At 46.3% G+C, this 26,365-nt stretch overlaps 10 protein-coding genes across 10 annotated transcripts; 3 read left to right on the top strand and 7 right to left on the bottom strand.

The window, feature by feature from the left end:
• Positions 1–123: 123 nt before the first annotated feature.
• Positions 124–820, top strand: RhiXN_10798 (uncharacterized protein; the record flags this gene model as incomplete). Its single annotated transcript, XM_043330613.1, has 3 exons — positions 124–153; positions 211–227; positions 283–820. The coding sequence occupies 3 exons, from the start codon at positions 124–126 to the stop codon at positions 818–820; spliced, it is 585 nt and encodes a 194-aa protein (XP_043185958.1).
• A 105-nt stretch (positions 821–925) lies between these two features.
• RhiXN_10797 (Golgi apparatus membrane protein TVP38) lies at positions 926–2,125 on the bottom strand (the record flags this gene model as incomplete). The annotated part of the gene is made up of 6 exons (XM_043330612.1): positions 926–1,121; positions 1,173–1,328; positions 1,379–1,422; positions 1,476–1,762; positions 1,820–1,970; positions 2,024–2,125. The coding sequence occupies 6 exons, from the start codon at positions 2,123–2,125 to the stop codon at positions 926–928; spliced, it is 936 nt and encodes a 311-aa protein (XP_043185957.1).
• A 378-nt stretch (positions 2,126–2,503) lies between these two features.
• On the bottom strand, positions 2,504–4,404 carry RhiXN_10796 (uncharacterized protein; the record flags this gene model as incomplete). The annotated part of the gene is made up of 10 exons (XM_043330611.1): positions 2,504–2,689; positions 2,743–2,802; positions 2,857–3,075; positions 3,129–3,265; positions 3,316–3,468; positions 3,529–3,676; positions 3,760–4,000; positions 4,058–4,071; positions 4,135–4,253; positions 4,305–4,404. The coding sequence occupies 10 exons, from the start codon at positions 4,402–4,404 to the stop codon at positions 2,504–2,506; spliced, it is 1,377 nt and encodes a 458-aa protein (XP_043185956.1).
• A 1,866-nt stretch (positions 4,405–6,270) lies between these two features.
• RhiXN_10795 (thuringiensis toxin domain-containing protein) lies at positions 6,271–6,978 on the top strand (the record flags this gene model as incomplete). The annotated part of the gene is made up of 4 exons (XM_043330610.1): positions 6,271–6,275; positions 6,332–6,339; positions 6,399–6,505; positions 6,568–6,978. 4 exons carry the CDS (start codon positions 6,271–6,273, stop codon positions 6,976–6,978), a joined length of 531 nt encoding a protein of 176 aa, XP_043185955.1.
• A 1,054-nt stretch (positions 6,979–8,032) lies between these two features.
• On the bottom strand, positions 8,033–9,631 carry RhiXN_10794 (DnaJ domain protein; the record flags this gene model as incomplete). The annotated part of the gene is made up of 8 exons (XM_043330609.1): positions 8,033–8,137; positions 8,202–8,469; positions 8,527–8,717; positions 8,802–8,920; positions 8,982–9,077; positions 9,128–9,203; positions 9,268–9,491; positions 9,544–9,631. The coding sequence occupies 8 exons, from the start codon at positions 9,629–9,631 to the stop codon at positions 8,033–8,035; spliced, it is 1,167 nt and encodes a 388-aa protein (XP_043185954.1).
• A 1,084-nt stretch (positions 9,632–10,715) lies between these two features.
• RhiXN_10793 (UDP-glucose 6-dehydrogenase) lies at positions 10,716–12,484 on the bottom strand (the record flags this gene model as incomplete). Its single annotated transcript, XM_043330608.1, has 6 exons — positions 10,716–10,945; positions 11,029–11,215; positions 11,274–11,904; positions 12,002–12,134; positions 12,205–12,279; positions 12,337–12,484. The coding sequence occupies 6 exons, from the start codon at positions 12,482–12,484 to the stop codon at positions 10,716–10,718; spliced, it is 1,404 nt and encodes a 467-aa protein (XP_043185953.1).
• Positions 12,485–13,934: 1,450 nt separating this feature from the next.
• Positions 13,935–14,847, bottom strand: RhiXN_10792 (uncharacterized protein; the record flags this gene model as incomplete). Its single annotated transcript, XM_043330607.1, has 4 exons — positions 13,935–14,200; positions 14,260–14,394; positions 14,457–14,722; positions 14,780–14,847. The coding sequence occupies 4 exons, from the start codon at positions 14,845–14,847 to the stop codon at positions 13,935–13,937; spliced, it is 735 nt and encodes a 244-aa protein (XP_043185952.1).
• Positions 14,848–16,765: 1,918 nt separating this feature from the next.
• RhiXN_10791 (integral membrane family protein) lies at positions 16,766–17,473 on the top strand (the record flags this gene model as incomplete). Its single annotated transcript, XM_043330606.1, has 5 exons — positions 16,766–16,804; positions 16,854–16,905; positions 16,941–16,967; positions 17,017–17,092; positions 17,143–17,473. 5 exons carry the CDS (start codon positions 16,766–16,768, stop codon positions 17,471–17,473), a joined length of 525 nt encoding a protein of 174 aa, XP_043185951.1.
• Positions 17,474–17,774: 301 nt separating this feature from the next.
• Positions 17,775–20,232, bottom strand: RhiXN_10790 (3'-5' exonuclease; the record flags this gene model as incomplete). Its single annotated transcript, XM_043330605.1, has 7 exons — positions 17,775–17,919; positions 17,974–18,925; positions 18,991–19,462; positions 19,516–19,535; positions 19,586–19,634; positions 19,686–20,139; positions 20,189–20,232. 7 exons carry the CDS (start codon positions 20,230–20,232, stop codon positions 17,775–17,777), a joined length of 2,136 nt encoding a protein of 711 aa, XP_043185950.1.
• A 373-nt stretch (positions 20,233–20,605) lies between these two features.
• RhiXN_10789 (Nitronate monooxygenase) lies at positions 20,606–22,340 on the bottom strand (the record flags this gene model as incomplete). Its single annotated transcript, XM_043330604.1, has 14 exons — positions 20,606–20,744; positions 20,798–20,841; positions 20,893–20,950; positions 21,002–21,072; positions 21,123–21,144; positions 21,243–21,376; positions 21,428–21,490; positions 21,542–21,589; positions 21,644–21,661; positions 21,712–21,852; positions 21,919–22,014; positions 22,061–22,123; positions 22,173–22,252; positions 22,307–22,340. 14 exons carry the CDS (start codon positions 22,338–22,340, stop codon positions 20,606–20,608), a joined length of 1,011 nt encoding a protein of 336 aa, XP_043185949.1.
• Between the last annotated feature and the right edge of the window lie 4,025 nt (positions 22,341–26,365).

Genomic DNA, 26,365 nt, shown 5'->3' with positions numbered 1-26,365 from the left:
ATATCCGACGACGTTTACATGCGCGCTTATTTACGCTGTATAAATTTCAGGATTCAGTGAAGATAAAAAAATCATCCCTCCATACATTCCCATTTTCCTGTACTCTGCCTGATTGTTATAACCATGTCTGTTCTTTTACCCACTACACCTCAGGTAAGACCTCACGTGCCGTTAACATATCTTCCTAAGCCTGATAGGTTTATTTCATAGGAGTTTGGCCCGGTCTCGTAGGCTCTGTGATTTTTGCTTAGCGAGAAAGGACTGAATTTTGTGAATCTTTAGCTCACTTAACATCATCAAGGCTATAGAAAACCTTGGCGGTGCTAAAGGTTACCTCGAGCATCTCAAGCGTACCGGACCATCCGATAGTATCGTCAAGCCTCTCTCCTTGTTATCTCTCTCCAACTCTCTCAACTCCAACAGTTCAAGCTCCTCTGCTGCGGATCACAATTGTTCAATCCACCTTCAATCAGGGCCCGCAGGAACACTGTTCGGAGAAATTGAAGTACACGAGAAGCCGGAGGGAGACGTGTCAGTGAATGTCAAGTACAAGACCCAAATCCGCGCTTGGATCACTCAGGGAAGCGGCCGCACTGACCTTCATGGGAATATAGCGCTGCTCACGAGTTGGGATGATATGCTCAATGGGCCGATAAACTTTACCATCATAGCAGCCGAAAAACAAGGTGCACATGTTAAGTTTAAGCGCGACTATCTCCCTGCGGCGGAAATTTCTGCCGACTTCCCTAATGCAACTGGATATCAATGTGGAAGCTATGAATGCGAGGGGGTTTGTCAATGGGAAAAAATCTTTTTCTGAGAATCAAACTTGGCTAGCGAATCATGTATAGCTACTTGTATGATGTAATTTTGTACTGAAACTCTAACAGACCATGAGGCCGACTTATGCTATCTTACTTCTTGCTTACATGACCGATAAATTATCTGAACTACTATCCAACCTCAAAGCACCATTTCCGTTCAAGTCGTCGCTTAAATGTTCTCCTGGAAGCGGAACGCCCACCTCAAGGCTGTACAAGGTATCAACAGCCATGTCATCAAGATCCTGGGGCAGAGCTTTCATTTTCCTCATTTCAGAGTCGGTGAGGCGCCATACCAGCCTGAGACATCTATTCAATAGCATGCCAACCGTTGTCTGAAATCAAACCTACCAGCCTGCCGCAAACGCAATAGAGGCGCCGAGTACGATTGACAATCCATTGATCCACTTGGTCGTGGAATCCATTTCACTGCGTTGCTGACCATCCGAGAACTTGGCAACTCGCGAGGCAATAAATACCATGACAAACAACTTGGGTGTATAAACCCTAAGAGCAGGTTACACGTAAGTAGGACTTGGTCGAACGAATACACTTACACGGTTGCTACCATAAATTGCCAGAAACGAACAGACTCGATAGACTACGAATCTGAATCAGAGTGGAGTTCGAATTACATATGTCGCAATTGCTCACTGCAAAAAGGGCGTTGGAGTATGTCCAGGGTATTGGCGCCAGTCGTATCAGGACGACGAGAGGCAAGCCCTTGGTAGCAACAACTGCTTCCAATGCGCGCCAGTGCTCTTTGTTTCGAGTATACCGACGGACCCTCTCGTGGAAAAAACAGCGCAGACAAATAAAGGTAAATGCAGCGCCAATGCATGCAGCGGGAGCGACAAAGCTAAATGCTTTGACACCATACGCAAATCCACACACTGTGATTACAGTACTTTTGCCCACAAGGGGCGGTATAGATACGATTACTATATATGTAAATGTTGTCAGGGAAGTTGGAGAATACCCTTGAGCATAGTCCCCACCGATAGCCGCCGAAAGAACTGCCCACCCAGCAGGCATTGCCTTCAGCTTCTGGGCAGAGTCATAAAGGAACTGAAAGATTTGGTCCGCTCCGAGCATGATGAAAATAGTCGCAAGAGCAATCTGGGAAGCTGCTATAAAACATACAAGTGCCTGTAAGAGATAGCATAAAACTAACGAGTTTGTACAACATTTGAACAGCTAACCTTTCCGTATAAGCTTAGCTTTTGATATCGTGCTACTGTTCCCATGGAATACTCGAGTATGATCGCGCTCACCCGTTTAATGAATGGTTTATCAAAAGACATCCTTCTCCCAATCGTCGTTGACTGCACTTGGACTCTGCTGGGATCAATTCCTCACACGCAATCGGAGGTCCCTGACGCCGACTCCGTAATTACGATTAGCCAACCCCGTGTATTTGCAATCAACCTACCAGCACAACTTGAGACATCTATAATTTTGTTCTTCATTCATTCTTCGCCTGAATAGATTCAAAGCCGACAGGCTGCTTGTCTACCCATGCTTACTTGCCAAGGAGCGGCCGTAATCCTTAACTTGGCAGTCGTAACATGAATTCCTCAGACAGTTTATTGATACATTACACGTTCTACAACTAAATAGATCTACTCGTAAAAGTTCTGAATATCATGACATCATTACTCTTCACGCATATACCCACCCAACTACAGCACCAGCCCCAAGCTCGCTCCAAGTAACAACGCCAAGCCATAAGCGAATGGCATAGATCCAACCCTTGGGCTCGCAGCATTCAGTAGTCTGGGCACACCCTCAAAATCAAATGTCACGTTCTGAGGAACTGAGGAGTTCCTGCATTCGCCGTTGGTAAAGTTCAGACCGGCAATATCGTCCTGTACCTCTCGGGTCGGCTTCAGGTTCTAGCAGTTACAAAAGTATCACTTACAGGAGTCCTGAAAAACATCCACCTCTGCTGATCCAAATTCACCAGGCCCGACGTGTCATACTACGTGCAAGTTGATAAGTAAACCTATCACGGGAAAATCTAGAGTCTACTCACAGGCAAGAAATCGCCCGAGTCAGTAGCGCTCGTATTTCTCAACAATACGCACTGAACACGGTCAATGTACTTCTTCGCCATTATCGGGTACTGAGTCATGATATCCGCATTACTAGTTTCGCCTAACAAAATAAATTTACGTTGTGGGAACGACTGGAGAATCTGTTCGAGGTTGAGGCGCCGACTTTCGGAGACGTGAGATAGGGTGGTGTAGTTCATCTATATTGCTGTGAGAACCTGATCCTATGAAGAAGGCAACGAAAGTAACTCACAGGTCGAACATCAAAACTTCCGATAGGGTATGTCCCATAGATAAAGTTCATATACGGACGACTGAGTTTGATGGGTATGGTCGAGAGATAATGGAAATGGAGACTCGGAGAAACAGATTGCCATAGTCGGAAAACATCTATTTACGAATTAAGCGAGTGTTCGCCTAAGGATTTGCTGTAGACATACCGGGCATGTTTCTCCAAGGCTTAAAAGGATATATGTAGGAGTTCCTCATCCCTGCGTCGGGCTCATATACCCTAGTTTCGCGCAAAATGTCGTCAATATCGGTGATGAGAGTAAATCCATGCGTCGGGACGAAATAGGACGATGCGTTGCCCACTTTCCTTAAATGTCAGTCTCCCGCGATTTGGGCAAGTGAATGCATGAACAGGGACGCACAGGTGGATCCATTGGCAAAGAGCTGAATCCCTTGCGTAAACTCCGTTTGGTCTCCGTTGGGTACAGTGCCGGTCGAAACATTGACATTGACAAACGCATCAAACTCTCCTCTCTCATCCGTTCGTTGTGGTAATCGCGCTCGTGCAATCTGTCGGTTTTATGAGCACCAATCCAATGCAAAACAAAGGCAACAAGAGTAGGAGAGTTGCTAATCAGAAATAAACAACACACCGATTGACGGTTATACACAAAATCAACCTCAACGCCCACTCCGCTTTGTGGAATAGCGTACATACTACTCGTCATATTGCGTGCTTGAGCTTTCGTCGTTTCGTTCATACTGTCATAATCAACTCCTGGGACAAACGGTTTTGCGAGATCGTCAATGTCAGACCCAGCGAGTGCAGGAATTCTGTATGTCTGGCCATGGAGTCGAACATGCCAACCGTTGGATGTCCAGTTTGCATAGCCTCTGTGGATGAAGAATTAGACAAATAAATTAACCGAGCGGGAGCAGAAAAAAACACACGGGATGTTCAAAACCTAATTCGGCAGAGAAATTATCGTTTTAGCTAAAATGGAGGGATAGTGGGAGTTAAACCCTACCTGAACAGAGTATTGATCGAGGTCTAAACCAAACTGTCTTATCACATCCTCTCCATCAGGTAAATCCAGCCACGCAGGCAAAACGCCGTTTAGTGCGGCAGCAGGGGCAACGTCCAACGCTTAGCCAACCAAGATGGCGCACCCGACACACACTGAGCAGCTAACAGTACACTCAACAGCCGAAGTCCTGCCATGATGGGGAGGAGGCAAGGGGTCGAACAAGTACGGAGATGGATACATCTTCGCTCCGAAGTAAACATTCCTAGCCATAGTCACGTGATACAGGGTCCTATTTAGGCTACTTTTGCTTGTCAAGCAAGAGAAACCGTGTCGAGAGTGAGGCGCTGCAGGTTAACACTGAGACGCAGAGTTATTAACACTATGTGTTATATCCATTTGAACAACTTCGACGCTTTATCCCTTATTCTCCGTAATTAGCCAAGTACGGCAAAATTAGCAAATAGGATTCGTACTGCTTGCAGATCTTATGTTTGAAAACAAGAGATCGTATTATATGGAAATAAATTACGTGAAAAAGAAAGTGAGGATGAGTTAGAAATGCCGAGGAAGAAGTGGAACTCGAGCGGCGTGGGGTGCGCTGACGCCGCTGAGGGTTGCATGAAGCGAGAGCTCGAGTGGGCAGGGTCGAAAAGAGGTATGGCATGCCCAAACGACGTGCTTGATCCTCCATGAAAGCTATGGAGTGAGATGACTAATAAAAGCGTACAGCCAGCCGACCAAGGGAAATGGAGAACAGAATAAGTGATGAGAAGTCATACGATGTACCTTTTTTGGATTCATATTTAGGGAGCTACATGCGAACAAGGCAAACCGCTCACTCAAATGACGTACCGTTATAGTTATTGATGTTTAAGCAACTACATACGAACGAGGCAAACCGTTCACAAACCAAGTCAAGCTAGGCTAAGAAAGAGAAGAATAAAAACCGAGACGCGGCACAAAACACAATCGCGCCTACGAGAGGTAGCAAGACTTGGGAGGGCCGTGAGACCCGATACGGGTGGGATAAGGGCGAACTGCGTGAGGCTATAAGGTCGGGAGGGGTGGTCACTATAAGGGCATATGGAAGGTGGCCTTGAAGGCCTACATTGGTTGAGCGGTTGCCGGCGAGCCCCCAAGCTTTCCGATCCCTGATTTGGTGATGAATTCAACTACGGACTCCAGTCCTGACGGGGCTCCGTTGCATGATGTACCATACGCCCCCAAATTTTTTACTGAAATCATGCGTGTTGCGCCACTTTTCTATTGTTTTGTATGCTTGGCTAATGTCGCCCGCTGCGGACCAAGCGTCCCGATTAGTATTGATATGCAACGTGCTGCGCGATACCTCATGTAGACCAATTCATTCATCATTTTGCGGGTGACACCAAAGTGAGGCCGGTATCCAGTTAGCGTTTTATTGACCCACCTATGAATCATCACAATTATGTAGAACACCTATTTTGATTATCTTCAATGCTTATCTTTGCCACATCTGTATACTAATAGCGATATTAAGTTCATCAAGACGCAATCGAATGACCACATCTGCGTCAGCGTAGCACTGGAGCACGGAGATCCAATATATTGTTCCCCTTGTTCCTGTACATTGTTTCCATCGGATACCTCTATTCGCTACCGGACTCAATTGTAATCCTGTAATATGCACTATTTTGGTAGCATGTAGCTCCAATCTTAATGGGCTAATCGGCTGAGTTTCAATCAATCGCCGCCATCGATTGGCTCTCTGGGTGATCAAGCGGAAGCATGGTTCTTCATAAGATCATGACAAGCTCCGCGAAATCGCATGACGCAATACCAGCAGGAGCCTGTTCCATAACGAGGTTCCAGAGCTGGTAAATGCCTCTAAAGCCCTAGCGCATGCTTATAATTTTACCAAAGATTTACGTCAAAGGTAAATTGCAGCCAACAGAATCGGCATCATCCGACCTCTATTGTTGATCTCTTACCCTCTGCTAGGTAATTGAAGTAATGAACGCTCCCACTCCCATGGGAAGTCCTGGAATAGATGGGCCCCTAGCTCTGGTATTTAAACCACCAGCCTGACCACTTACCGTTGTCACAAGCCATCGCTTCCTCTATACTTGTGCTTCATATTTCTTACTCTTAACTACAATGTCGTGAGTATCCATTGTTATTCCCGCTATTCTACCCTTACTCAATCCAGTTTATACAGCGACGCCCGTAAGCGCATGAACATTCCAGACATGTTATTTAGTCTAACCGCTCAACCTTCAACCCAGTCTTTGACGAGTTTGGTACTCTTCCCGGCCACCTTTTTAATTCTGGAAAACAGGCGTTGAAGTTTTTCGGCTATTTTCTCAATGGCAATACCCAGCAGCTCGACTGGGTGAAGCTCAAGGATGCCGTTGACAGTCGTCCAGACACTGATATGGTTATTGAAAATACGAGAACAATCAACTTGCTCAGGAATCCACCTCGCTTCAAACTGTGGCTGAAAAGACAGCCCAATTCCTCGGGAAAGTTGGTTCGGGATCATTCGATAAGGATTCGTTATCAGATATAATTCAGGCTGGGTTTACCAGTCTGGAACAAAAAGAAGATTCGGGATTCGCCCACTATGAAAAAGAAGGCGACAAGAGCGCATTTACTTACAGGCTGGTGTTTGAGGCACCCAACCCCGACATCCCCAGTGATTTCTATGCCCTGGTCGTCACTCATAAGTTGATAGCTGACATCACTGAGAAGTGGGATTGGTTTGGCCTTGGCCCGGGCAGTACCCGGAACTTCTCTGCCGAAGTAAACGTCATGAAGCTAGCCTGCAACCAAAATTTTGTCGCTGGGCCTAAGCCGCCGATGTGAGCCAATACGGTGAGTACGATATCCCAACTGTTTTAACAGTAACTGACGCCTGTCAATTCTCACAGAACATGTATCCCTGACTGGCAGGACGAAATCACAAAGGATTGCCAGATAGAGCTTGAGTCTCGATGTATTATGAAACAAAATAAATACTTTCCATCATGTGTGCCCTATAGCTATGAGTTTCACCAAGGTTTTCCCACTCCTAAACACATATATTAGCGTATGACATGGTTTATTAAAGGTTCCGATCTCATAGAGATCTACGGAAACCAATAAGCTACAGTCTCAGTCTCAGTTGCTGATTCCGATTTATGCATAGCATGACCTTCTCAATACAGGACTGCGTATTTGCAGGATTAAATAACAAGAACGCAATGGGGGTATCAGAAAACTATCATCACTAGTTACTTGTAGCTAAGAGTATTTGGTCTATGCATAGGACGAATAAGCAGGAGGTTGAATGGAATACGCATAAACCCGTCGCAGAGGAACTGAACAACTATCCTGGTGAAACTTAGCGCAAGTACTAATAAGAAGGCTGATTGATGGGTCTAACTGCAAGTTCGCGGTGAAGTGGTCGCAACGCCCTGAGGTTAAACTCATCTGTATAATAAATCCAGCTGCAGCCATATATGAGAGGCATAGGTAGACTGCGCATTCGGTAGACATAACATGTATAAATCTCGCCAGATACTTGCTGAGAGGACCGAGAGGGAGCATAGGAAGAATGGGGGACGCGTTTGTGTTTAATGGACATAGTAGAATGACAACTAAGAAACAAGCGTTTCCTTTCTTCTTCTGGATCCAAAATCGATCCCCTCTGAAGTAACCTCAGCTTATAATGGAACGAAAGTGGTGCCGTCAAGCTTGTTTTGGCACTTTTCGCGATCGTGCGAGTTGGGCGAGACTTTTGCTTTTACCTATATGATATCAACCAATGTATGAAACTGCGGCGTTACATTTTTATTTATAGTATTTATTTCCATTCTCCATTTTCGCACTGTAAGCAATGAATTTAAGTAGTCATACATGAACAACAAAAATCCAGAATTCAGGATGGAGCAGCACCACCCTCGGCAGCCCTCGCCGCACGACGCGCCTTCTTGGCCGCATTCGCAGCAGCAGCCTTCGCCTTCTTAGCATCTGCCTTCTCCGCCTAAACAGGTATTAGCGAGTTAAACGTAATGAGCATAGTCGATGGCTTGACACCAATAGCTTACCTCTTCTTTGGCCTTGGCCTCTTCAGCCTTTCTCTTCTCTTCTTCTTCGGCCTTTTTCTTCTCTTCTGCGGTAGGACCAGCCGGCTGACCCGACTTGGCACGCTTCTTCGCCTCACGCGCTTCCTTTTCTTCTTGCTTAATACGCTTCAGGCGGGGGTCGATTTGCATCGCTGTGTCCACCAACGTCCGCACTCGCGCATTGTCATCCTTTTTACGCCTGGCCCGCTCAGCACGGTTCTTCTTTTCAGCGTAGCGTTTTTCGTCGCGGCTGACAGTTTTGTTAGGTCAGCTTGTTTCTTGAATTTATTGGTGCGGGGGAGCTTACTTGTCGGATCCTTCGTTGACCTCCTTGTCCATGTACTCGAAACTCCTCCACGAGTCAAAGTTGTACCAAAAGTTGTAGAAGCCCTCGACTTCATCCTTCGTCGCATCTATCGCGCCAAGCATAGGAACTGGCTCATTTTTAGAGAAGCGGGCTTCGCGTTCAAAGATAGGACCGAACTCTTTAAAGAAGTCCTGTGGAATTCACGGGTAAGAAATTAAGGATGCAAAAGACAATAAAAGACACATAAGGAAGGGAAAATCAGCGAGGAGACATACCTCTGGCTTGCGCTTAGCCATATCAGCAACACTCGGAACCTCATCTTCTAACGACAAAAAATGTGGGTCGCACGAGTCGAATTGGCGTCTTTTCTCGGGATGAGAGAGGATTTCAAAGGCTGGCCGCATTCACCTGTTAGTTGGACTCGATCAAGCCAAGAGATTATCAGGAAACCGCACCTTTGGCAATACACTTGAAGAATGCATCATCGTTGGAGCTGTGGCCAGGAAGTCCAGACTTCTTGTCGGGGTGATGCTTGAGTACCTTCCTCCTGTCTGTTTATTGATTGGTACCGTATCGCATCATAGCCATGCAATGAACTTACTGGCAATTTTGATCTGGTCTTGTGTAGCCTTGTACCTCAGATGCGACAACCCAAGCACCGCATAGTGGTCTTGATTCTATACCCAATCCAACAGTCATTAGCTCAAGCGGCCTAACCAAATGTACGAGAAACAAACGGACCTTCCAGTCTTTGGGATCGCGCATCAACAAGTCTTCGCTTTCCTCTTCCTCCGCAATACCTCTGTACTGCTCCTCTTCGGCATCATCTGCATTGAGTTCTGCATGTCTGGCTGCCTCCTCCGCATGAATCTTATCCAGCTGCTCAAACGTAAGGTTCTCCTTCTGTCGGCGCACGTGAGAAAGGTATGAAAGACCAGCCGGGAAGAGGGGTTTCGCTTCTCCCACTGCGTTGTGGTTTAGTTTCATTCATTCCGGCAAACGACTGGGGATGCAAACCTTGTATCTTGGAAGAAGAAGGGGCACTGGGCGTCCATCCACCAGGTACGACCTTAGGAGTGTATGCGACGTCCACAATTGTAGCCATTGCGTCTTTGGTGAGGTCGAGGGTCAGAATCAGAGACTTTTTTGGAAATTTTAATTTTGCATCCGCGTAAATGAGCGCTTATTAGCCAAGCGTTTGTTCTATATCGCATTTAACTTGCATTGAGAAGGGAATAGCCACTTTTACACAAGCAATTGTACCCAAAGACCCGAATAAAAAAAAAATCGAATGAATAAGAAATATAATAACTTTAAAAATATGACGCTTGATTCTTCAGGTTGATAGCAGTAGATCCAAGATTTACCAACGTAAGAATTGTCCCAGTTGAGCCCGAGTACAGCTTTGTTGTTATTGGGTATTGGGGCGATTGAAGTGTTCTCGCTCAAAAGAATTTGCTTTTGCGGCGGTTTTGAACTAGGAACTGGCGCAATACTCTTGGACCATCCCGACAGCCCTCATTAGCAGCTGTGCGCTTCTTTCTTGTCTCATTGGGTCCCTGTAATATCTTTCCGCTTATTTGGCCTCTCAAATAACGAACAAATGCCTGGTACCAGAATGCTCCGTGAGGTGAGACGTGCGAGTTTCTACACCGTTTTCTCCAGGAACGCTCAATGGAGGAATCTCAGTTTTCGAGGATTCATGAAATGACGACGATGGACACCCATTCCGACCTACCGAGTGGTTCAAGACCCATCGACATAATTTGCAGAACGAGGTAAATATGGTAGCAGGTAGCTTGCATAAGTTTCGGTTTGTCCTGTTTTTGGAACTAGTAATTATTCGCAGTTATTTATCTTCGACTTATTATAACTGCAATCCTGTCCCGAATCATCGCACTCTCCCAGTATGCACAAACTCCACGGTGTATCCGTAAGGTACACCCGTACACAGTTAGTTTCCCAGTCCTTGACTTTCACACTCTAATTCATGTAAGAGTGTTTAGTAAATAAAGAAAAATTCAAAAGCCCAGATATCATTTCACTAAAAACACGCAATCAATTACAAAAGAGAAGAAACACAAAGCTATCAATACGTGGAATTTTCTAGTCCATTCACTCTACTCCTTCTCGCCCCCCTCTGCCGCTCCCAAGGAACGTCCTACGGATTGGCAGCCCGAATCTGCACTTTAGATCCTCTCGCCTCGTCCAATACTGATAACATTAAACCCAATTTTTCTCAATGCCACAGCATCAAGGATCAGTCGGCCGTCAAACACAAACGCGGGCTTGTTCATGCCCTTGTACACCGTCTCCCAATCAATCTGGGTAAACTCCTTCCACTCGGTAGCAATGACAATCGCCTCGGCGCCCTTGCACGCATCGAGGGCGCTAGCCGAGATATTGACCTGCTTTTGGACTATAGGAAGTGGATTAGTAAACGTACACGCAAAAAACAGGCTCGGCGTCCGAGACGCGCGAGACCGAAATTCAAAAACTTACTCTTCTCCAGAGGCTTAGTGGGGTTAGCCTCCTGCAGGTCCTGCCAAATTTGGGCCTCCCCAACTTGCGGGTCATAAGTGTTGACAAGCGCAGATTCGTTCATGAAGTCTGAGATCAGAGTAATGGCTGCCGACTCGCGTGTATCGCCGGTATCAGCCTTGAAGGCGAATCCAAGAACCGCGATGCGCTGGAAACACGTGACAATCAGAACGCTTAATAAGATTAAGATTAAGAGTGCAACGTACCTTTCCGGTAATAGTGTTAAAGAGCGTGTCAACAACGCGCTTGGAGAACCGACGCTTCTGATGATCATTCATCTCGACTACCTGGCGCCAGTAGGCAGCGACCTCGGGAAGGTGCAAGCTCTCGGACAAGTAGACAAGGTTAAGAATGTCCTTTTGGAAGCACGATCCGCCAAACCCGACCGAAGCCTTCAAGAACTTGGGTCCTACACGCGAGTCGCGACCCACGGCATGGGCGACCTCGTCAATGTTCGCGCCAGTCGCTTCGCAAATGGCCGAGAGCGCGTTGATCGAGGAGATACGCTGCGCGAGCATCGCATTGGCAGCGAGCTTGGAAAGCTCGGAGGACCACAGTCCGACAGTCAGGATACGTTCGCGAGGGACCCAGTGGGCATAGACGTCCTGAAGAGCATGGCAAGCATCGATACCCTCTTGGGTCTGGAGGGAACCAATCAAGACACGGTCGGGAGAGAACAAGTCGGAAATGGCAGTTCCCTCTGCCAGGAACTCGGGATTGGAAAGGATATCGAATCGGCAGCCGGGCTTCGAGTTGGCTTCCAGGATAGTGCGCATCGATTCGGCGGTTCGGCATGGAACAGTGGATTTTTCAACGACAATCTTGGAAGAAGTCGAACTTGAGCAATACGGCGTGTAGCCAATTCGACGTAGCTTCCCGAGAGCGCGTTAATAATCTGAATATACAATCAAAATGACGTGATTTAGTCACTTACTTCAAGTCAGCAGCAAACCCGGCACCGACACCGCTCTTCTTGGTGGGAGTGTTGACAGAGACAAAAATCAAGTCCGCCTCTTGAATGCCCTTGTCGACATCGGTCGAGAAGAATAGATTGCGTCCACGGGCCTCTTTAACGACGTCGACAAGACCAGGTTCGTAGATAGGGAGCAAAATCGGGCGAGTTCCACGCGTCAACACGTGCCTGGTTCAAGTCTACGATAGTGACCTGGATGTCGGGACACTTGAGAGCGATCACAGCGCATGTAGGGCCACCTGTAACCACACCTCCTGTCAGCGCTCATCTATATATGCACTCGTTCCAATACTCACCGACATAGCCAGCACCAATACAGCAGATCTTCTTGACTTGGACGGGAGCCATGATAGTATGTTGTGGTAGAGTAGAATGGGGTGAAGGGTACCCGCTCAACGCGTTGGTTTTTGTATGCGACGCGTGTTTGGGGAAATCTGCGGCCATACCGGGATTTTCATGGGCCCTGATCACAGACCCTGATTACAAATATATGAGCCGAACTGACCCCGCACACGTAGTCTTGGCATCGTCCGCTGCTATTCTCGAATACAGAGCGTCATAGCGTGTTGTATAGCACGGGCACGGCGTGTAAATGCTGCATACTTTCGTATGTTGATTCTCCACAATAAGTTAATTTTTTAGATGGATCTACACATACACGATACCGCCCAATATCGGGCCAAAATCCCGAATCAAACCGAACGATTGTGCCTTTATAAAATTCTCTATCCAAATCAATACATTCGGGCCGATATAATCAATACCCGTCGTCGAGTACCCCGCGATCGAAGCCCAATCCCGCCTTGCGTCGCTGTCTTCTTCGCCCACATATATTCAGATACAAATGCTGACTGACGTCCAATTGTTTCTTATCTCAACACGTCCATGTCACGCCCGAATTGCCCCAACAAGATCCAGTTGACCGTCAGCGAATAAATGTCTTGCTAGCGAACAAACAGCCCACTTCATTTCGATTGTCCGCTCTTGCTCGGTCCTTTGTTGATGCTTTTTCGGGCAAACCCATTCTAGAATAAATATCCTATACGTTACCCCAGATACCCACGCGCGACAATATCGAGACCGAGGCATACATCTGTCTTGGCGGACATTTTTGGAACCCAGCCATCACCCAGTCTGACATGCCCAGGCCCCCGACATTCGTCATCCCCGCCGTGCAAATTCCGAACCAACGCGTCTCGTCCGATTCGCACGTCAAACTCGAACGAACAAACGCCCGTTTTTTTTTACATGGAGTTTGTTCGCGTCTCCGGAAGGCACGCCTTGTACTTGTCGCGTACCTCTCAAAAATCTGGACGCGTCGTGATCGTTGGGGTCTCGGTTCTCGGATCAGTTTACGTGTCTGTGGATGGATATTTACCCCTGCTGGTAAGATGATGTCATTTTCTCGATCGACATCATTTGCTCTTTAGCCGCCGGTCCGGAAGAAATATCAAATTGTTTGGATAGTAAGTTTGAGATTCGCGGTTGCTCCCGAACCTGATCTTCGTCGTAGGTAGATCTCCTCCTTGAACCGGTGAGGCTTGGCTATAAGCAAATGCAGGTACACAATCGTGTTACAATCAACATCACCGCACAAATAAAGAGTAATGGACAGCAGAAGCAAATAAGCATAAAGGCGGGCAAAAAAGAAACTGGCATTCCGGCATATCCGGGTTCGACTACATAGAGTAAGAGCGGCAGCGTGATTATACTGGTACTCACTAATGGTTTAGAAAGAGTTTATCAAACTAAACTCAAGACGACGCTGGTCCTGTGAATATCCCTTTGTATCCTAGACCTGACATTCATGCACACACGATATCCAACCTCAACCCACATAACATTACTCTCAAACCATATATGCCACAGAAAAAAATACAATAAAGGTTCAGGTTTACGCAACGCCCTTGCTAGCCTGTCCCTTATTCTTCACATCCGTAGCAATATTCTTGGTCAATTTGGTCTGTTCCTCCTTTAACTTGGCCTCGTCGCTCGAGGTATCTTTTCCAGCAGCTTGCCTTGTGCAATCTTGTCGTTTCCAATCAGTCGCACGTCCTATTGATCGAGAGATTAAGGAACACACCTTGATCTGGATTGCCTGTACTTCGCCAGTCAGCTTCAACACTTTGTTTTTAATCTTTCCATTTTGAAGCGCGGTCGCTATATTAATGATTAATTAATTAATGCATTATTAAAAGCCAATTTTGGTGCAGACATACCGGCATCTCCGGAAGTAGCAGTGATCTGCTTATTGAACTTGTCAACTTCGGCCGCCTCGGCTGCTTCGCGCATAGTCTGAACAGCTTTGAGCTCGGCAGATGTGACGGTCGCAAGGTCACGGCCCTTGAACGGATCTACCAAAGACCAATGGCATTTAACAAGAGCCAATAAAATAGAGGACAGATTAATAACGTACCAACAAACACTTTGTTAGCCTCGGCCTGGGCACTCCCGGCCTTTCCATCTGATATTGGAAAGCCGAGTACTGCTGCTCCGAAAAGGCCCTTTTGGCCAAAGGTTGAGGGACCGGTCGAGCAGCGACAAGTCCGACGAGAACGAGCGAAATGATTGAAGATAATGACGGAAAAAGTAACTGATTTGAATGAATGAGGAAAGTAAATAGAGAAGGTGAGATTGAAATGAATGCGACCGGCGCTGGTGAGGTGGAAAAGGAAGCGACTGCTGGAGTGTTGAACAAGATCATCGGGTACTGGGTTTTATAAGAGTGCGCGTAGGAACAGCATAGCAACGTTGAAGAAATTGTTTCCACGAGGTTGCACAGTCTGGGCAGAATGAGTGAAGCTCATAGTTACTATTTTCGTCCGGGAGCAATTTAGTTAGCCTGGAGCGCTTAGGTATCCAATATGTGTGCTGGAGCGTATCTAGGAGGTACTACGGGGCGTTGTCACCCCAGTTTGTTTATCAATTTGTCTACTCGAGAAAGGCGCATGAATTCTACAGTCACCACAAGTATCCAATATCAGAGCTTTCTCATTTATCCAAGATAATTCACCCTGGCTTAGTTTGTGCATCCATCGCTGCAGTCGGGGGCTATTTATAGTGCCAACAGTTTTCATTAACAACCAGCTTTATCTCGCTGGCTCAGAACGAGCTTCCAGAAACCACGTGGAAAGGATACGGTTGCAAGGTCCGGTACCTGAGGAATCACTTTCCGGTTTCCTTGTTTCTACGGAGCGTAACCAATGGGAGTAATTTAATAATTCGGTCGTCACGGCGCATGCGAGAAGGTCCGAGGGAGCTAAATGCCTCAATATAATTGTTCCAGACCAAGATTGAGTAGCGCTAGTCGATCCAGGTCTGTGCGCTTAATGTGGCGATGCTGGTACCTAAAAGATAAGCGCCACAAAGCATCTGCAACATCAATGCGATTTATTTGGTTCTATCCGGTCAATTCTGAAGGGGGTTTCGAAATCATTTTGGTAAAAAGTCTCCGTGGCTCTGGCCGGGATGGTGTTCAGATTGTTTTGTGTAGACAAATCGATTCTCTCTCTAGCCCTTATTTCAAATAATTAGTATACCACTTGAGTTTTCCAGTGACAATACGGTATATAAGTCAGCTGATGCAATGCAATAAAATGGATAGTTCGCCATTGATATAAGGGCTGAGCACGTTGAGTCGTAGGCGGCACAAGTTCAACTATCATGTAAAAGAACTGAAAGCCTTCAATGCATACATCCCGTCGGCATTGGTGATCCTCGACTTGTTTGTACAATCATGATGTCCGATCACATATATGCATGTGACCACAGTAGAATTCTATACCTACAAATATTAAACGGGATGCAAAAATCCCTGGCCAATCGACCCGTAGTAAATGGTAAAGTGTGTGGCTGGACTCAAGGGGCGAAATGGCCTAGGCACCTAAGGTATTGAACACACATCCTGAGGGCGCATGTTGATGAGCTGTGGCCTATTCAGATTGATGTTAAAATAAGAGGCTTGATCGGGTTTGTACCACCATCCTGTCTCTCCTTCCTTTCCGTTATCATGAGCGGACCAGTAGATTGTAGTAGATATACTCCAGGGAGCCAGCTTGGGCGGGGAACACATTGTCAAGTATGCTTGTCCACCGGCCAGGTCATTGGCCTTAACGTATGTGGGCTATTATAGCTCTCTGATCCCGCCTATCATCTATGGCTAATTGAGTCCTCTTCAGCATGGAGGACTCTCGGGCTTGGTTAGTCTCATTGCTGTCTGCGTCTTGTTTGTGATTATCTGGGTGAGCAAGGTTTCAGACATACTCATGAAGGATCTCAGCTAATATCGGAGCCCTGGCAGAGTCGATATCGTGAAAACAAACGAAGGCCGCCACCGGCGCCTTGGCGCCTACTAAGAAGCAACCTTGATGCGCTATTTGTATGTCAACTACTCTTGAACTATAAGCTCATGTTGGCTGACTCTTTTTTAGCTGAACCTCCTGTTTGCCGAGATACCAATGAGTATCGGAGGTATCATGGATTTTCAGTGGGTTGCTGAGCGCCAAGTATATTGCGGCTCCCATTGTAGTGTGCAAGGTGCATTGCAAGTCATCGGGGAGACGGCGGTGGCCATGTTTACTTTATCCATTGCGTTACATACTTTTATGAACATCTGGTCGAGACGCAACCTAAGCTATAGACCGAAATTCTGGATTGCTTACTCGGTTTGCGTATGGCTATATGTGTTTTTATTCGCTTTGATTGGTTGGGCGATACATAGAGACGATGATCCAGAGGGAGGATTCTTCGTGCCAACGCCATTCTGTGGGTGACCGAACAGTTACTTTAGATCTCCCAGCTAATCGTGCTTTAGGGTGCTGGATTAACTCCCGTTATTCAAACGAGAGATTTGGGGAATATATTTGGTAAGTCTGATTTCTCGCTTTTATGCTAATGTTAGGCCAACCGTCCGATAAGGTTATGGGTGGTGGGACTAGGGAACTTAGCTATCTACCCCTTGGTGGCCCTTTTATTAGGCGGATGCATCGGAGATGCAGGAGAAAGTACTATGGAAAGAAGAAGCATACAGCGTCATGGATTGATTCAACTTCTGTGCGTTAAGCTTGATTGTTTCAAAGTGCCACAAGCTCACGTTCTCAAAGGAACCCACTGGAATATACGATATTGGTTTTACCCGCTTCGATTGCTCGGTGGATGTACATCTCGAGACCCAATCCCCCTTCCGTCTTAGATTCCAACATGGGTCAGTTCGCCACTGCCACGTTGGTATTTCATTCCTCATTTCGCCTCTCCGGGTTCATCAACGTTGTTCTGATACTTGCTACTCGATCTGGACTTCTGCTAATCAACTCTACTGGCGAGCTTTATCCCAGCGATCCGAGGCGTGTGGAAGAGGAAAGAAATCAAGACGAGATTGAACAACAGGGCTTGGGGCAATCTCACTCATCTACCCATTCGGCTAAATCAACCTAGGGAGAAATTGAAGTCGTGGTGACCTTGCTCAAACTGTTGTCAATCGTGATAAGTAATTGAAATATATGAAGTGGAGGGTTTTGATGTATGCATACATCTACTAGGGCCTCTGAATTGATAAGTAGCTAGTATTTTATATAGGAATGAGTTGGCACTCAAATTGAAAACGAAGCACGTTGCAAAAGTCATCGTATATGTAACTATAAGAAGGGGAGAAGTCTGAATTACCTAAACAAATTTTCTTTCGAAAGCGTATATACTAAAATGATAAAGCTTGACCCAAATCCCATTGAGATTGATCTTATAAGGGCCCGACCTTAGCTTCAAGGAATTGCCTGTAGTTCTCCCGAACCCAGCCAGTCTTATCCAAAGCAATCAGATCTTTGAGCCTGCTCGCTTCAAAAGGTAGTTTGTCGTTGGCCTTAAGCGTTTCAATGATGTATGAGCTGCAAGGAATCATGAGTGAGTAGTTGGAAGCAAACCATAGACACAACGCATACATTACTGTACTTTTCGTGAGCGGATTCCCGCCCGACCGCATTGAAGCGCAAATTTGGGATAGAGAGAGCCGTTGTTTATGCCAGAGTATATAGGCGCGAGGCTGTTGCAGGACCGACCGTGTGTCATCATTGAGTGAGGACGAGCCAGCATACCTAGTATTTACAACCAAGCGAGTTGGCTCCTGAAGTTGAGGGTCCATTTCGTCGCTGCTCAGGGGTGTTTTGATCACAGAAACAGATCGGGGTATCGACGACGTAGTAGATGAAGATGCTAGCGACCGTGACCCGGCGGGATATAAAGTAAAGTTACGACTTGGTGGCCATTTCTTTCCCAAAGCCTCGTTTTCCTTGTCTTGAAATGCATGCCTTTGGCGAATACTGCGTCGTTTGTCTTCGCTTGCTAACGTTCGTGTGTTTCCCGACTGGAGGTTGTCATAGTGTGTATCGCCAAGTGGGTTGAATATTGAGCTACTGCCGGCCGTAGCACTCTGCAAATCGGGTACATGCGCTTCTAGTGTAGCATGCGCTTGTTCAGACGGCTCGATCGTTTCGACCGTGACGACTGCTTCCCCTCTGCCTTTTAAATCGACTCCTTCCTTCTCCCGCTTGACCAACACTGCTGCCCGTGCGTTTTCAAATTCAGCATGCAAATCCTTGACCAGCGAGTCCCAGGGTAAAATAGATTCCAGTTGCAACGCTGTGAGATTTTGGAGCTCGCTGGGCGGTATAAACTTCCGTTCAATTAATGTTTTGGAGTTTGTTGCCTTAGACCGAAATGGCGGTGGAGCTGGTTGCCGCCCGGATGGAGAGTCTTTTATTTCTTCGGAAGATGTTTGATTTTCCCAAGGAGCAGGCGAGGGGACAGGAATTGAACCATTTGCCACCGAGCGGGAGTGAAGCATTCGAAGAGCGTAATATAGCGCTAGTCCGGCATGAGCGTCGTTTGCAGCATCTAGAAGAATAACGAACTGAGAAGGAATGTAAAAGAAAGACACATATAATTCATGGTTCACTCACACAGTCTTTGTTGCGCCGTTAGTACCCTTTCCCAGTCACTCGTTCGGACATCGCCCTTCTCAAGATCACGTCCTAGGTACCTCCGGGCAAGTCGAGCGAAGGAAATTATTCTTCGTCCAGCAGAGATTATGTCGATCGTGCTTGCTTTTTTACTGGTTGCCCTCGTTCCATTGGCGCCAGGAGCTGGCGTACCCTCTTCCCCCGATATATCATTCTCACTATCGGACTTAGTCGGGTCGTCGCGTTTGGTGATTTCATCGGCTCTGAAGACGCCAACACCCATGCTTGCTCTATTCGAGTCGAGATCATCGATCTTAGTTCCAACGAGTCCGACATCGACAGTACGTGCCAAATCGGAGAGGTCAAGTACTCCGCGCGCTGCATAAGATGAGCCAAAGTCCCGACAGAGCTTTTTCATATCGAGTACAACATTCACACCGACTTTCAGTATCGTACCGGAGCAAATGAGGCCCTATAAAGTATATGTTTGGTTAGTGAATAAACAATTTTTATGCCAGCACAAACTTTTAACATATGGGGGAAAGCTGTAAGATATTTGTTAATATAATTTTCTACCAATAAATCTTCTGCTCACAGTCCATCGCCGATATTTGAATGAGCAATATGGTCCTAGTATCCGAAAGCTATAATGATGCCCTCAGACGAGGCTATATGCCCAAAGTAGTTTTACTTACCTGAATAAGACCAGTCTTTCGCTGAGCCATACCGAGGCCAACAGTCCACTCCATGTCGAAACCAACCACTCCTCTCCAGCGACTTCCTGGGAAAGGTTCCATTCGATCCATCATTTGGGCAACAGCAGCGTTAGCTAGGTCCAGATCTCTCAGATATTTGATATTGGTGGTTGGTACAGCAGGAAGGGATATCGAATCGAGCGCTTCGTTGTGTCGATAGAAAGGGAGACCAGTTGGCGAAGCGGGAGATCTACCAGTACTAGTTGACGAGCGTGATCGATTTGGGAATCGTGGGAGGGATGAAGTCGACATTTGACGAGAAGGGACAGAAACTGCGTCTGTCTGACTGATACCACGTCTAAGAGCATCCATTATTGTACTTTTTCGTGACCTCTTTCTGGGTTCTAACTCTGGATCACTGGGAGATTCATGACGAGGGTCCGTCGGCGAGGCACTGAGCAGATTAGTAAAGTAGCCACAGTAATCCGTGGAAATAGGCATACCTTGACCCAAAGCTTGTGGAGAGTCCGTGGTTCTGGCTCTTCATTTTAACAATCAGGCATTCGCCAGTCCACAATCTTGAATGTATAACGGTGCGGTGGGAGACGCGATGCATCTAGCAGTTGTTTATGACAGATCCAATTTCACGTGATCGCGTAACTAACCCATATCACGTGTATTATCCGGGGAACAAGCAAGCCCACTGGCAGCTAATTTCAGTGGTCGGGCCATATGCCCCAAAAGCGGAAACCGTGCTACTTGCGCACTACAGGTGTCAACTAATATAGCCTCAGAAAGTACCGTAGCGAGAATCTGAATTTAACTGTTTTATCGAGAACCATGTCAAGATACATGAATGATAATATAGTACACCATGGCATTAACTTTTGAAAAATGCAACTTCACTAAGTCGGCCCATCTCATAGCCTAGGTTTTCCTCCGACCATTCCGTTGGCTCGGCTGATACAATCCAAAGCTTCAGATACCATGTTATCAACAATAGTCTTGGCCGGGAGTACATCTTTGATGATGGCAGCAACATTACCCATCAAGAAACGACTAATAATAACACAAGTCAGAAATTGATAACGCTACTGTCTTATTTGGCTTACCGGCCAGCGAGAGACTTTTCAGGGTGCTTTTCAAGCTCATGCTCCTACATTCACGTTCAGCAATCGAATCAAAAAGATCGAGGACTATAGCATACGTGAGGAATAATTCCCTTGTTAATTAGCTCTTTAATCTCAGCCTGACGCTTTGTCTCCCTAGTTTGGAGAAAGGATTAGTTATGCTCGAGGAGTACAGGATCCGCTTACCAATCTCTGATGTAGTCGGTAATATAGACATTTAGCGGTCGGCCAGTGAAGATCAACGTACGCATGATATCCTTCAGACCGAATGAGACGTGTATTTAATCATGACAAAAGAGCGACGTACTTCGTGACCAGCTTTCTTTAGGCTATACTGGGGAGTAAGTATCATAGTTCCGGAATAAATTGTTGTACTCGCAGTTCTTTATGCATTTTTGGTGCCCCAGCTTCCTCACTGGCGACAAACCTCGTGCCAACCCACACGCCCTGTGCTCCCCACATGAGTGCTGCAGCGAGGCCGCGCCCATCAAATATGCCTCCGGCGGCAACTACAAATACAGGTTTACCGGTCAATGGGGATTTGTGGCCCTTGACTGCGTCCTAATAGCTCCCAAGTTATTAGTAGCCATATGAAAGGTTGATCTTACGTACAACGCAAGCGGGAATAAGAATGCTAGTAGGGACGTGTCCAGTGTGTCCACCGCCCTCTCCTCCCTATAGTGAATATGAGGATCACGTCAAAATAGCATGTTAAGCGAGACTTACCTGAGCGCAAATAATGTCAACGCCGGCCTCCAAGGCCTTGGCAACATGCTATACAAACGTTAGTGCCCAGTGCAGAAAAATGCCACGACATAACAATCCAACCTTTGGATGGCCAACCATCTATGAGTCATATGTTAGCTTGGCCGTAATGGGAACCAAAATACACGTACATTCATGATAGGAATACCAGCCTTGTGTAACTTCTCAACCGCACTCTTGGGCGGAACACCAACCGCACAAACAAAGAGCGCGGCCTTTTCATCGATAATAACATCCAATAACTCGGGCAATTGTCCCTTGGTGTAGTCATACTGGACATAACGGTTTCAGATTAGTAATACATTTCATGAAATTGTTGATGAAATGTCGATACTGACGTTGGTTTTGCGAGCATTGCCTCCGACTTGCGGAAGAAGCAAGTCGACGCCGAAAGGGGCGTTTTTATCGGTAAGCTGATCCTTAATTTCTCGTATCTATTGTACAGTAAGTATGGTGCGATACATCAAACTATATAATTACCTGTTGGCGGAGCACTTTTGGAGTGTAGCCGAGGCCGCCAATGACACCAAGTCCACCAGCGTTCTAGAATAAGGTTAGAAGGAGTCACTCAAGTCAAATACAAGATGCATACAGTTACGGCGGCTGCCAACTTTGGGCCAGCAGCTACGTTCATGCCAGCAAGCATGATCGGATGCTGCACAGAAAATGTTTCTGTATACAGGCACATCAGCTTCAATCTTAAATTTAACACACACACAAACCCACCCGTGAGCGCAGTTTTAATAGGACCACTTGGCATTTAAGATATTGGTAGGGGGATACTAAAAGGGACGGGTGAGTGAGGTAGTCAGGATTCGAGGATCGAGGAAAGGTTTAAATGCGGGGCTACCGGCTAGGTTCATGGCCGAGTACCGAGATGAAATGGCTAACGTCAGCAGCAGCGCTTGAAGGTGCACGTGATCATCTGCACTAGTGATCGCCCAGCAATCTCAACTATGCAATCTCAGCCATCCAATATTTCCTGTGTGTGCGATAGATTGATTCCAGGAAATATTTTGAAGCCTTACTCCTAATCTTGTCTTGCTATGTTCAAGTCTGTAATATACATCATTGTCATAAATAAATCTCATTCATTTGGCCTGCAATTGTGTCCCTACATATAGAGTCTAAATGACCGCATGCTTCAACTCAGATGTGTACCAGCCTATGCTCTAGTAACACTACGATTCATTCCTGTCCAAAAACAAATTCATTGTCGCTACATGATTACTCAGGGAGTAATAATAATGTTCACAAATTCAGAGCGATTTCGTATTAGGTTTTTTTGTAGTGTCTTTAGAGGAGAATATATCGGAGAGTGCGAGAGATCCCTTTTTCTCGAACGGAGTTGCCTTGATATTCAAATCTACATATCCTCTGACATGCTACCAAAAAGGTGTTAGACAACCTTCTGCTAACATGACACGACATAAGTAATAAGCTAACCTTTCTCTTGTCGGAAGCATTAACTTTTACCCATCCTCGGTAGGCGTCCAACCGTTTCGTCCACTGTGGTGAAATTGAGAACCTTGGTTGAACCAGCTCCTGTTTAGAGATTCAGTGCATTAAATTTAGGCAACACTCACGAATGTATCGCCTTCAACAGACATAGTAACTGGGTTCAAGTTCGAGCCAGGACCAAGTCCATTAAGTGGCTTCATAATGTCTGTAAGGGTCTTTTCAAAGGTAGACCAATCGTCGCCTCCATACATTTGAAGGAGTGAATGTGACTCAACCCCCCCGTCACTTCGTCTGTTAACAAGTCTCGAGGCTCGAGCTATCCAAGGATTATCTCTGTCTTCCTCAATAAGAAACACGGCTTTAGAAACCGGACTGTCGATACACGTTTCAATTTGCTCCGCAACGGGATCGTCTACGTGCAATAACCGATAAAGTTCCTTTCTTAGGCGGAGTTCGGGATCATTCATTGAGCCTTCGTGGTACATTTGATCCAGGCGAGCGAGCAATTTTGCCGCACGACCTAAAACGTGACCTGCTGCGGTGTCGCGCAGCTCAATAAGCCCATCGATACGCCACTCCATCTTTTAAGAAGGAATGAAAAATTTATAAGCATTTTATAGTCTTATATTGAATTCTCAACTCACGTAATCCCCATGCATGCCAGTATCCCGGTCCATGTTTCTCAATACCTGGGCCCCACCAATGCCTAAAATATCCGCAGCAAAGTATTCAGTAGTTAATTTCATGTATGATAAGAGTAAATATACCTATTCCATCAACGCCCGACTGCACAGCGACTTCATATGGGGTTCTTTAAACCCGGCAGAAAAGTATGTGAGCAGACCAGCTGAATGCGCCTTATGTACCAACTCCTTGGCTTCGCATAGGCTTAGCAAACCATTATCGTTTTTCGAGATTATAAGCAATGTTAGAAGAATGGGTGTTCAGCAATCTCATAAGATTGGTGTATGAAGCATACTCACGAGTAGATGGATAGGAGTCTGATGCACCGTCCCAGGTAACCTTGTCGAATCCACCAAGGACCGTTAATTCAATTGCCCTACGGGCTATTTCTATTGGCTTGTCGTAATAAGTACCGTGGATGTCGTCGACCAGAGGGGTATTGAGGTTGAATGCCGCAGAGCTGCCAAATGAGAACGTTGGAGTACTCGTCCCCAGGCCCTTCGATATAGCACTCACAGGCATTGTCGGTAGTTCTTAAGTGTATGTCCCCGAAGAGCACGCATATAAGCTACCATATCCGAGGCCTTGAGTCCTCCCATTGCAATTTTACATTCAGCAGAGCCTAGCTGAAACATGCTGGTACAAGCCGAAGCAACCGTGTCTACGACCTACAATAAAGGGTCGATATAAAAAATCATTATCAAATAAGTTATACACACCTTGATAAAGTCGTACTTGAGGTCTCCACTATCCGATAGGGGACGGCCAATGTAACAAGTGTTCGATGCACCATATCCCGTGTGCAAACAGATTCGCGCAAATTCGAACACCGAAGGAATGCGATAGGATTCGATCTGGGCTCTAGTGGTACCAGCGGGTCGTTCTAGGTCTATAAACGCATGATTCTTTGAGATGAGTATCTATTGGTTTACCGGCCTAAATTTCATTAGAAGAACTCTTACGTTCAACGTGTACGATAGCCCCGTTCAGCCATTGGGCTCTACCGGTAGTTCCGAAGACATGGCCGGGACTGTTGATGTCAAATATTTCCATGTTATCTACAGTAGCTTTTTTCTTTTTGATACGATTACTCACCCGGGATCTGTTAAGCTCAGGTAGGTTTGATATTTTTCACCTCGAAATCCAGGTGTCCCCAGAGTTCGGCATTTATACGGCTCGAATGGGTTTTGGCCTTGGCTGAGGAGGTAGTACCCTGCATGAAAAGCCTAGCAACCTTCATAAGTTTACTTGCCACCTGACAACAACCGAGCGCAAGCCTCACCAAACGATCGAGGGGTGTATACGCGCGCAGTGGTACTGATGTACGATACGACTTTGCAACATCTATGAGAGCTTTGAGAAAATCATTCCCAAGTTCTGCCTAGATTGGGGGTCATGGTAAGAGCAGTAAGGTCTCATTCTAGGTTTGGAAGCAAGGCAATGGGCACTCACATCGTCCCAATCCAGCATGAGGCAGTCTGGCGATGATGAACACCAAGCTTTGAAATGATCATCCGCAGGACCTGGAGAAATATTCTCTCCTGTTGTTGTTTGAAATATGACCGTCAAGTATTCAGATTCGCTCCTAGGCAATGAGAGCCAACTTACCGTGCCGATCCTCTGTAGTTCAGATCAGTGGCGTGTGGCCATTAGAGCTCCGCAGTGACGCATTACATACGAGGGCTCGAAATCTCACCGAGTCGAGCTTTTAATTCAACCAATAATTCCTTTTCATCTTTAGTCAGGTCGCTGTGCTTATTTCCCTCGGAGTCCAATTGCTTAATATGAGTTTCCTCTGAATAAACTTTGTTCAGAAGAAGAATAACGGAGTCTAACGGGGATCACATACTTTTCTCCAGCTCAGTTTTCGCCATCTCTGTCCGTGTAGGTCAGCCCACCATATACTCGCAAACAGAATAATCCAGACTCGCCTAATATATTTCTCCAATGCTCGTCAGAGATCTGGAAAATTTTGTACAGGTTTTTCAATAATCCGCTGACGGCCTCTGCCTCCAAGGTTTCGGAGATCGCAGCTTTGAGCCTATTTGCACTTTCTACGACAGAATCAATAATATACTCTTTATTGGGGTTGATGCTGTCAACTAATCCGATGAGAATGTCTTTGGCCGATACACTCGGCACGTATGTGACTTGTGTTTCACATATAGAAAAATATATGATTAGCTCGTCGTGCTGCCCAGTATTCAAAGTAGAGGTCAGCTCACAGTAGGGTAATTGCTCCACTCGATGAAATCTAAATACTAGATACAACCGCCATACTAGGTACAGGGTTCAATCGCCATATGAAGGGTTGAAATGATATTACTGACCAGTTGAGCGTAATAATAACAGGTTTATTTGCACGGTGGCTATGGTTATGAGTCGTAGTTACCCAAACTGGAGCTTAAGTGGCCTATTAGTGGGGAGTAGAGAGTCCGGAGGGTTCGGGTAATCTCCCAGGTCCAAGGGGGGCTTTTCACCATGATATGCAAGCCAGCGTGTGATCTCTTCAAAGAAATCTTTGCTAGTGGCTGCTTTAAGCTCGATATTCATAGTGAATGTGAGCAAAGTCTATACCTCGAACACACGCTCTAACCTACGTCTTATATACCATAGGCAAGTGCAAGTCTAGAAGGCTAA

Source organism: Rhizoctonia solani, chromosome 14 (assembly GCF_016906535.1).
Source record: "Rhizoctonia solani chromosome 14, complete sequence".
In the NCBI taxonomy this organism is placed as follows: Eukaryota; Fungi; Basidiomycota; class Agaricomycetes; order Cantharellales; family Ceratobasidiaceae; genus Rhizoctonia; species Rhizoctonia solani.
This window is presented reverse-complemented; position numbering and strand designations above follow the sequence as displayed.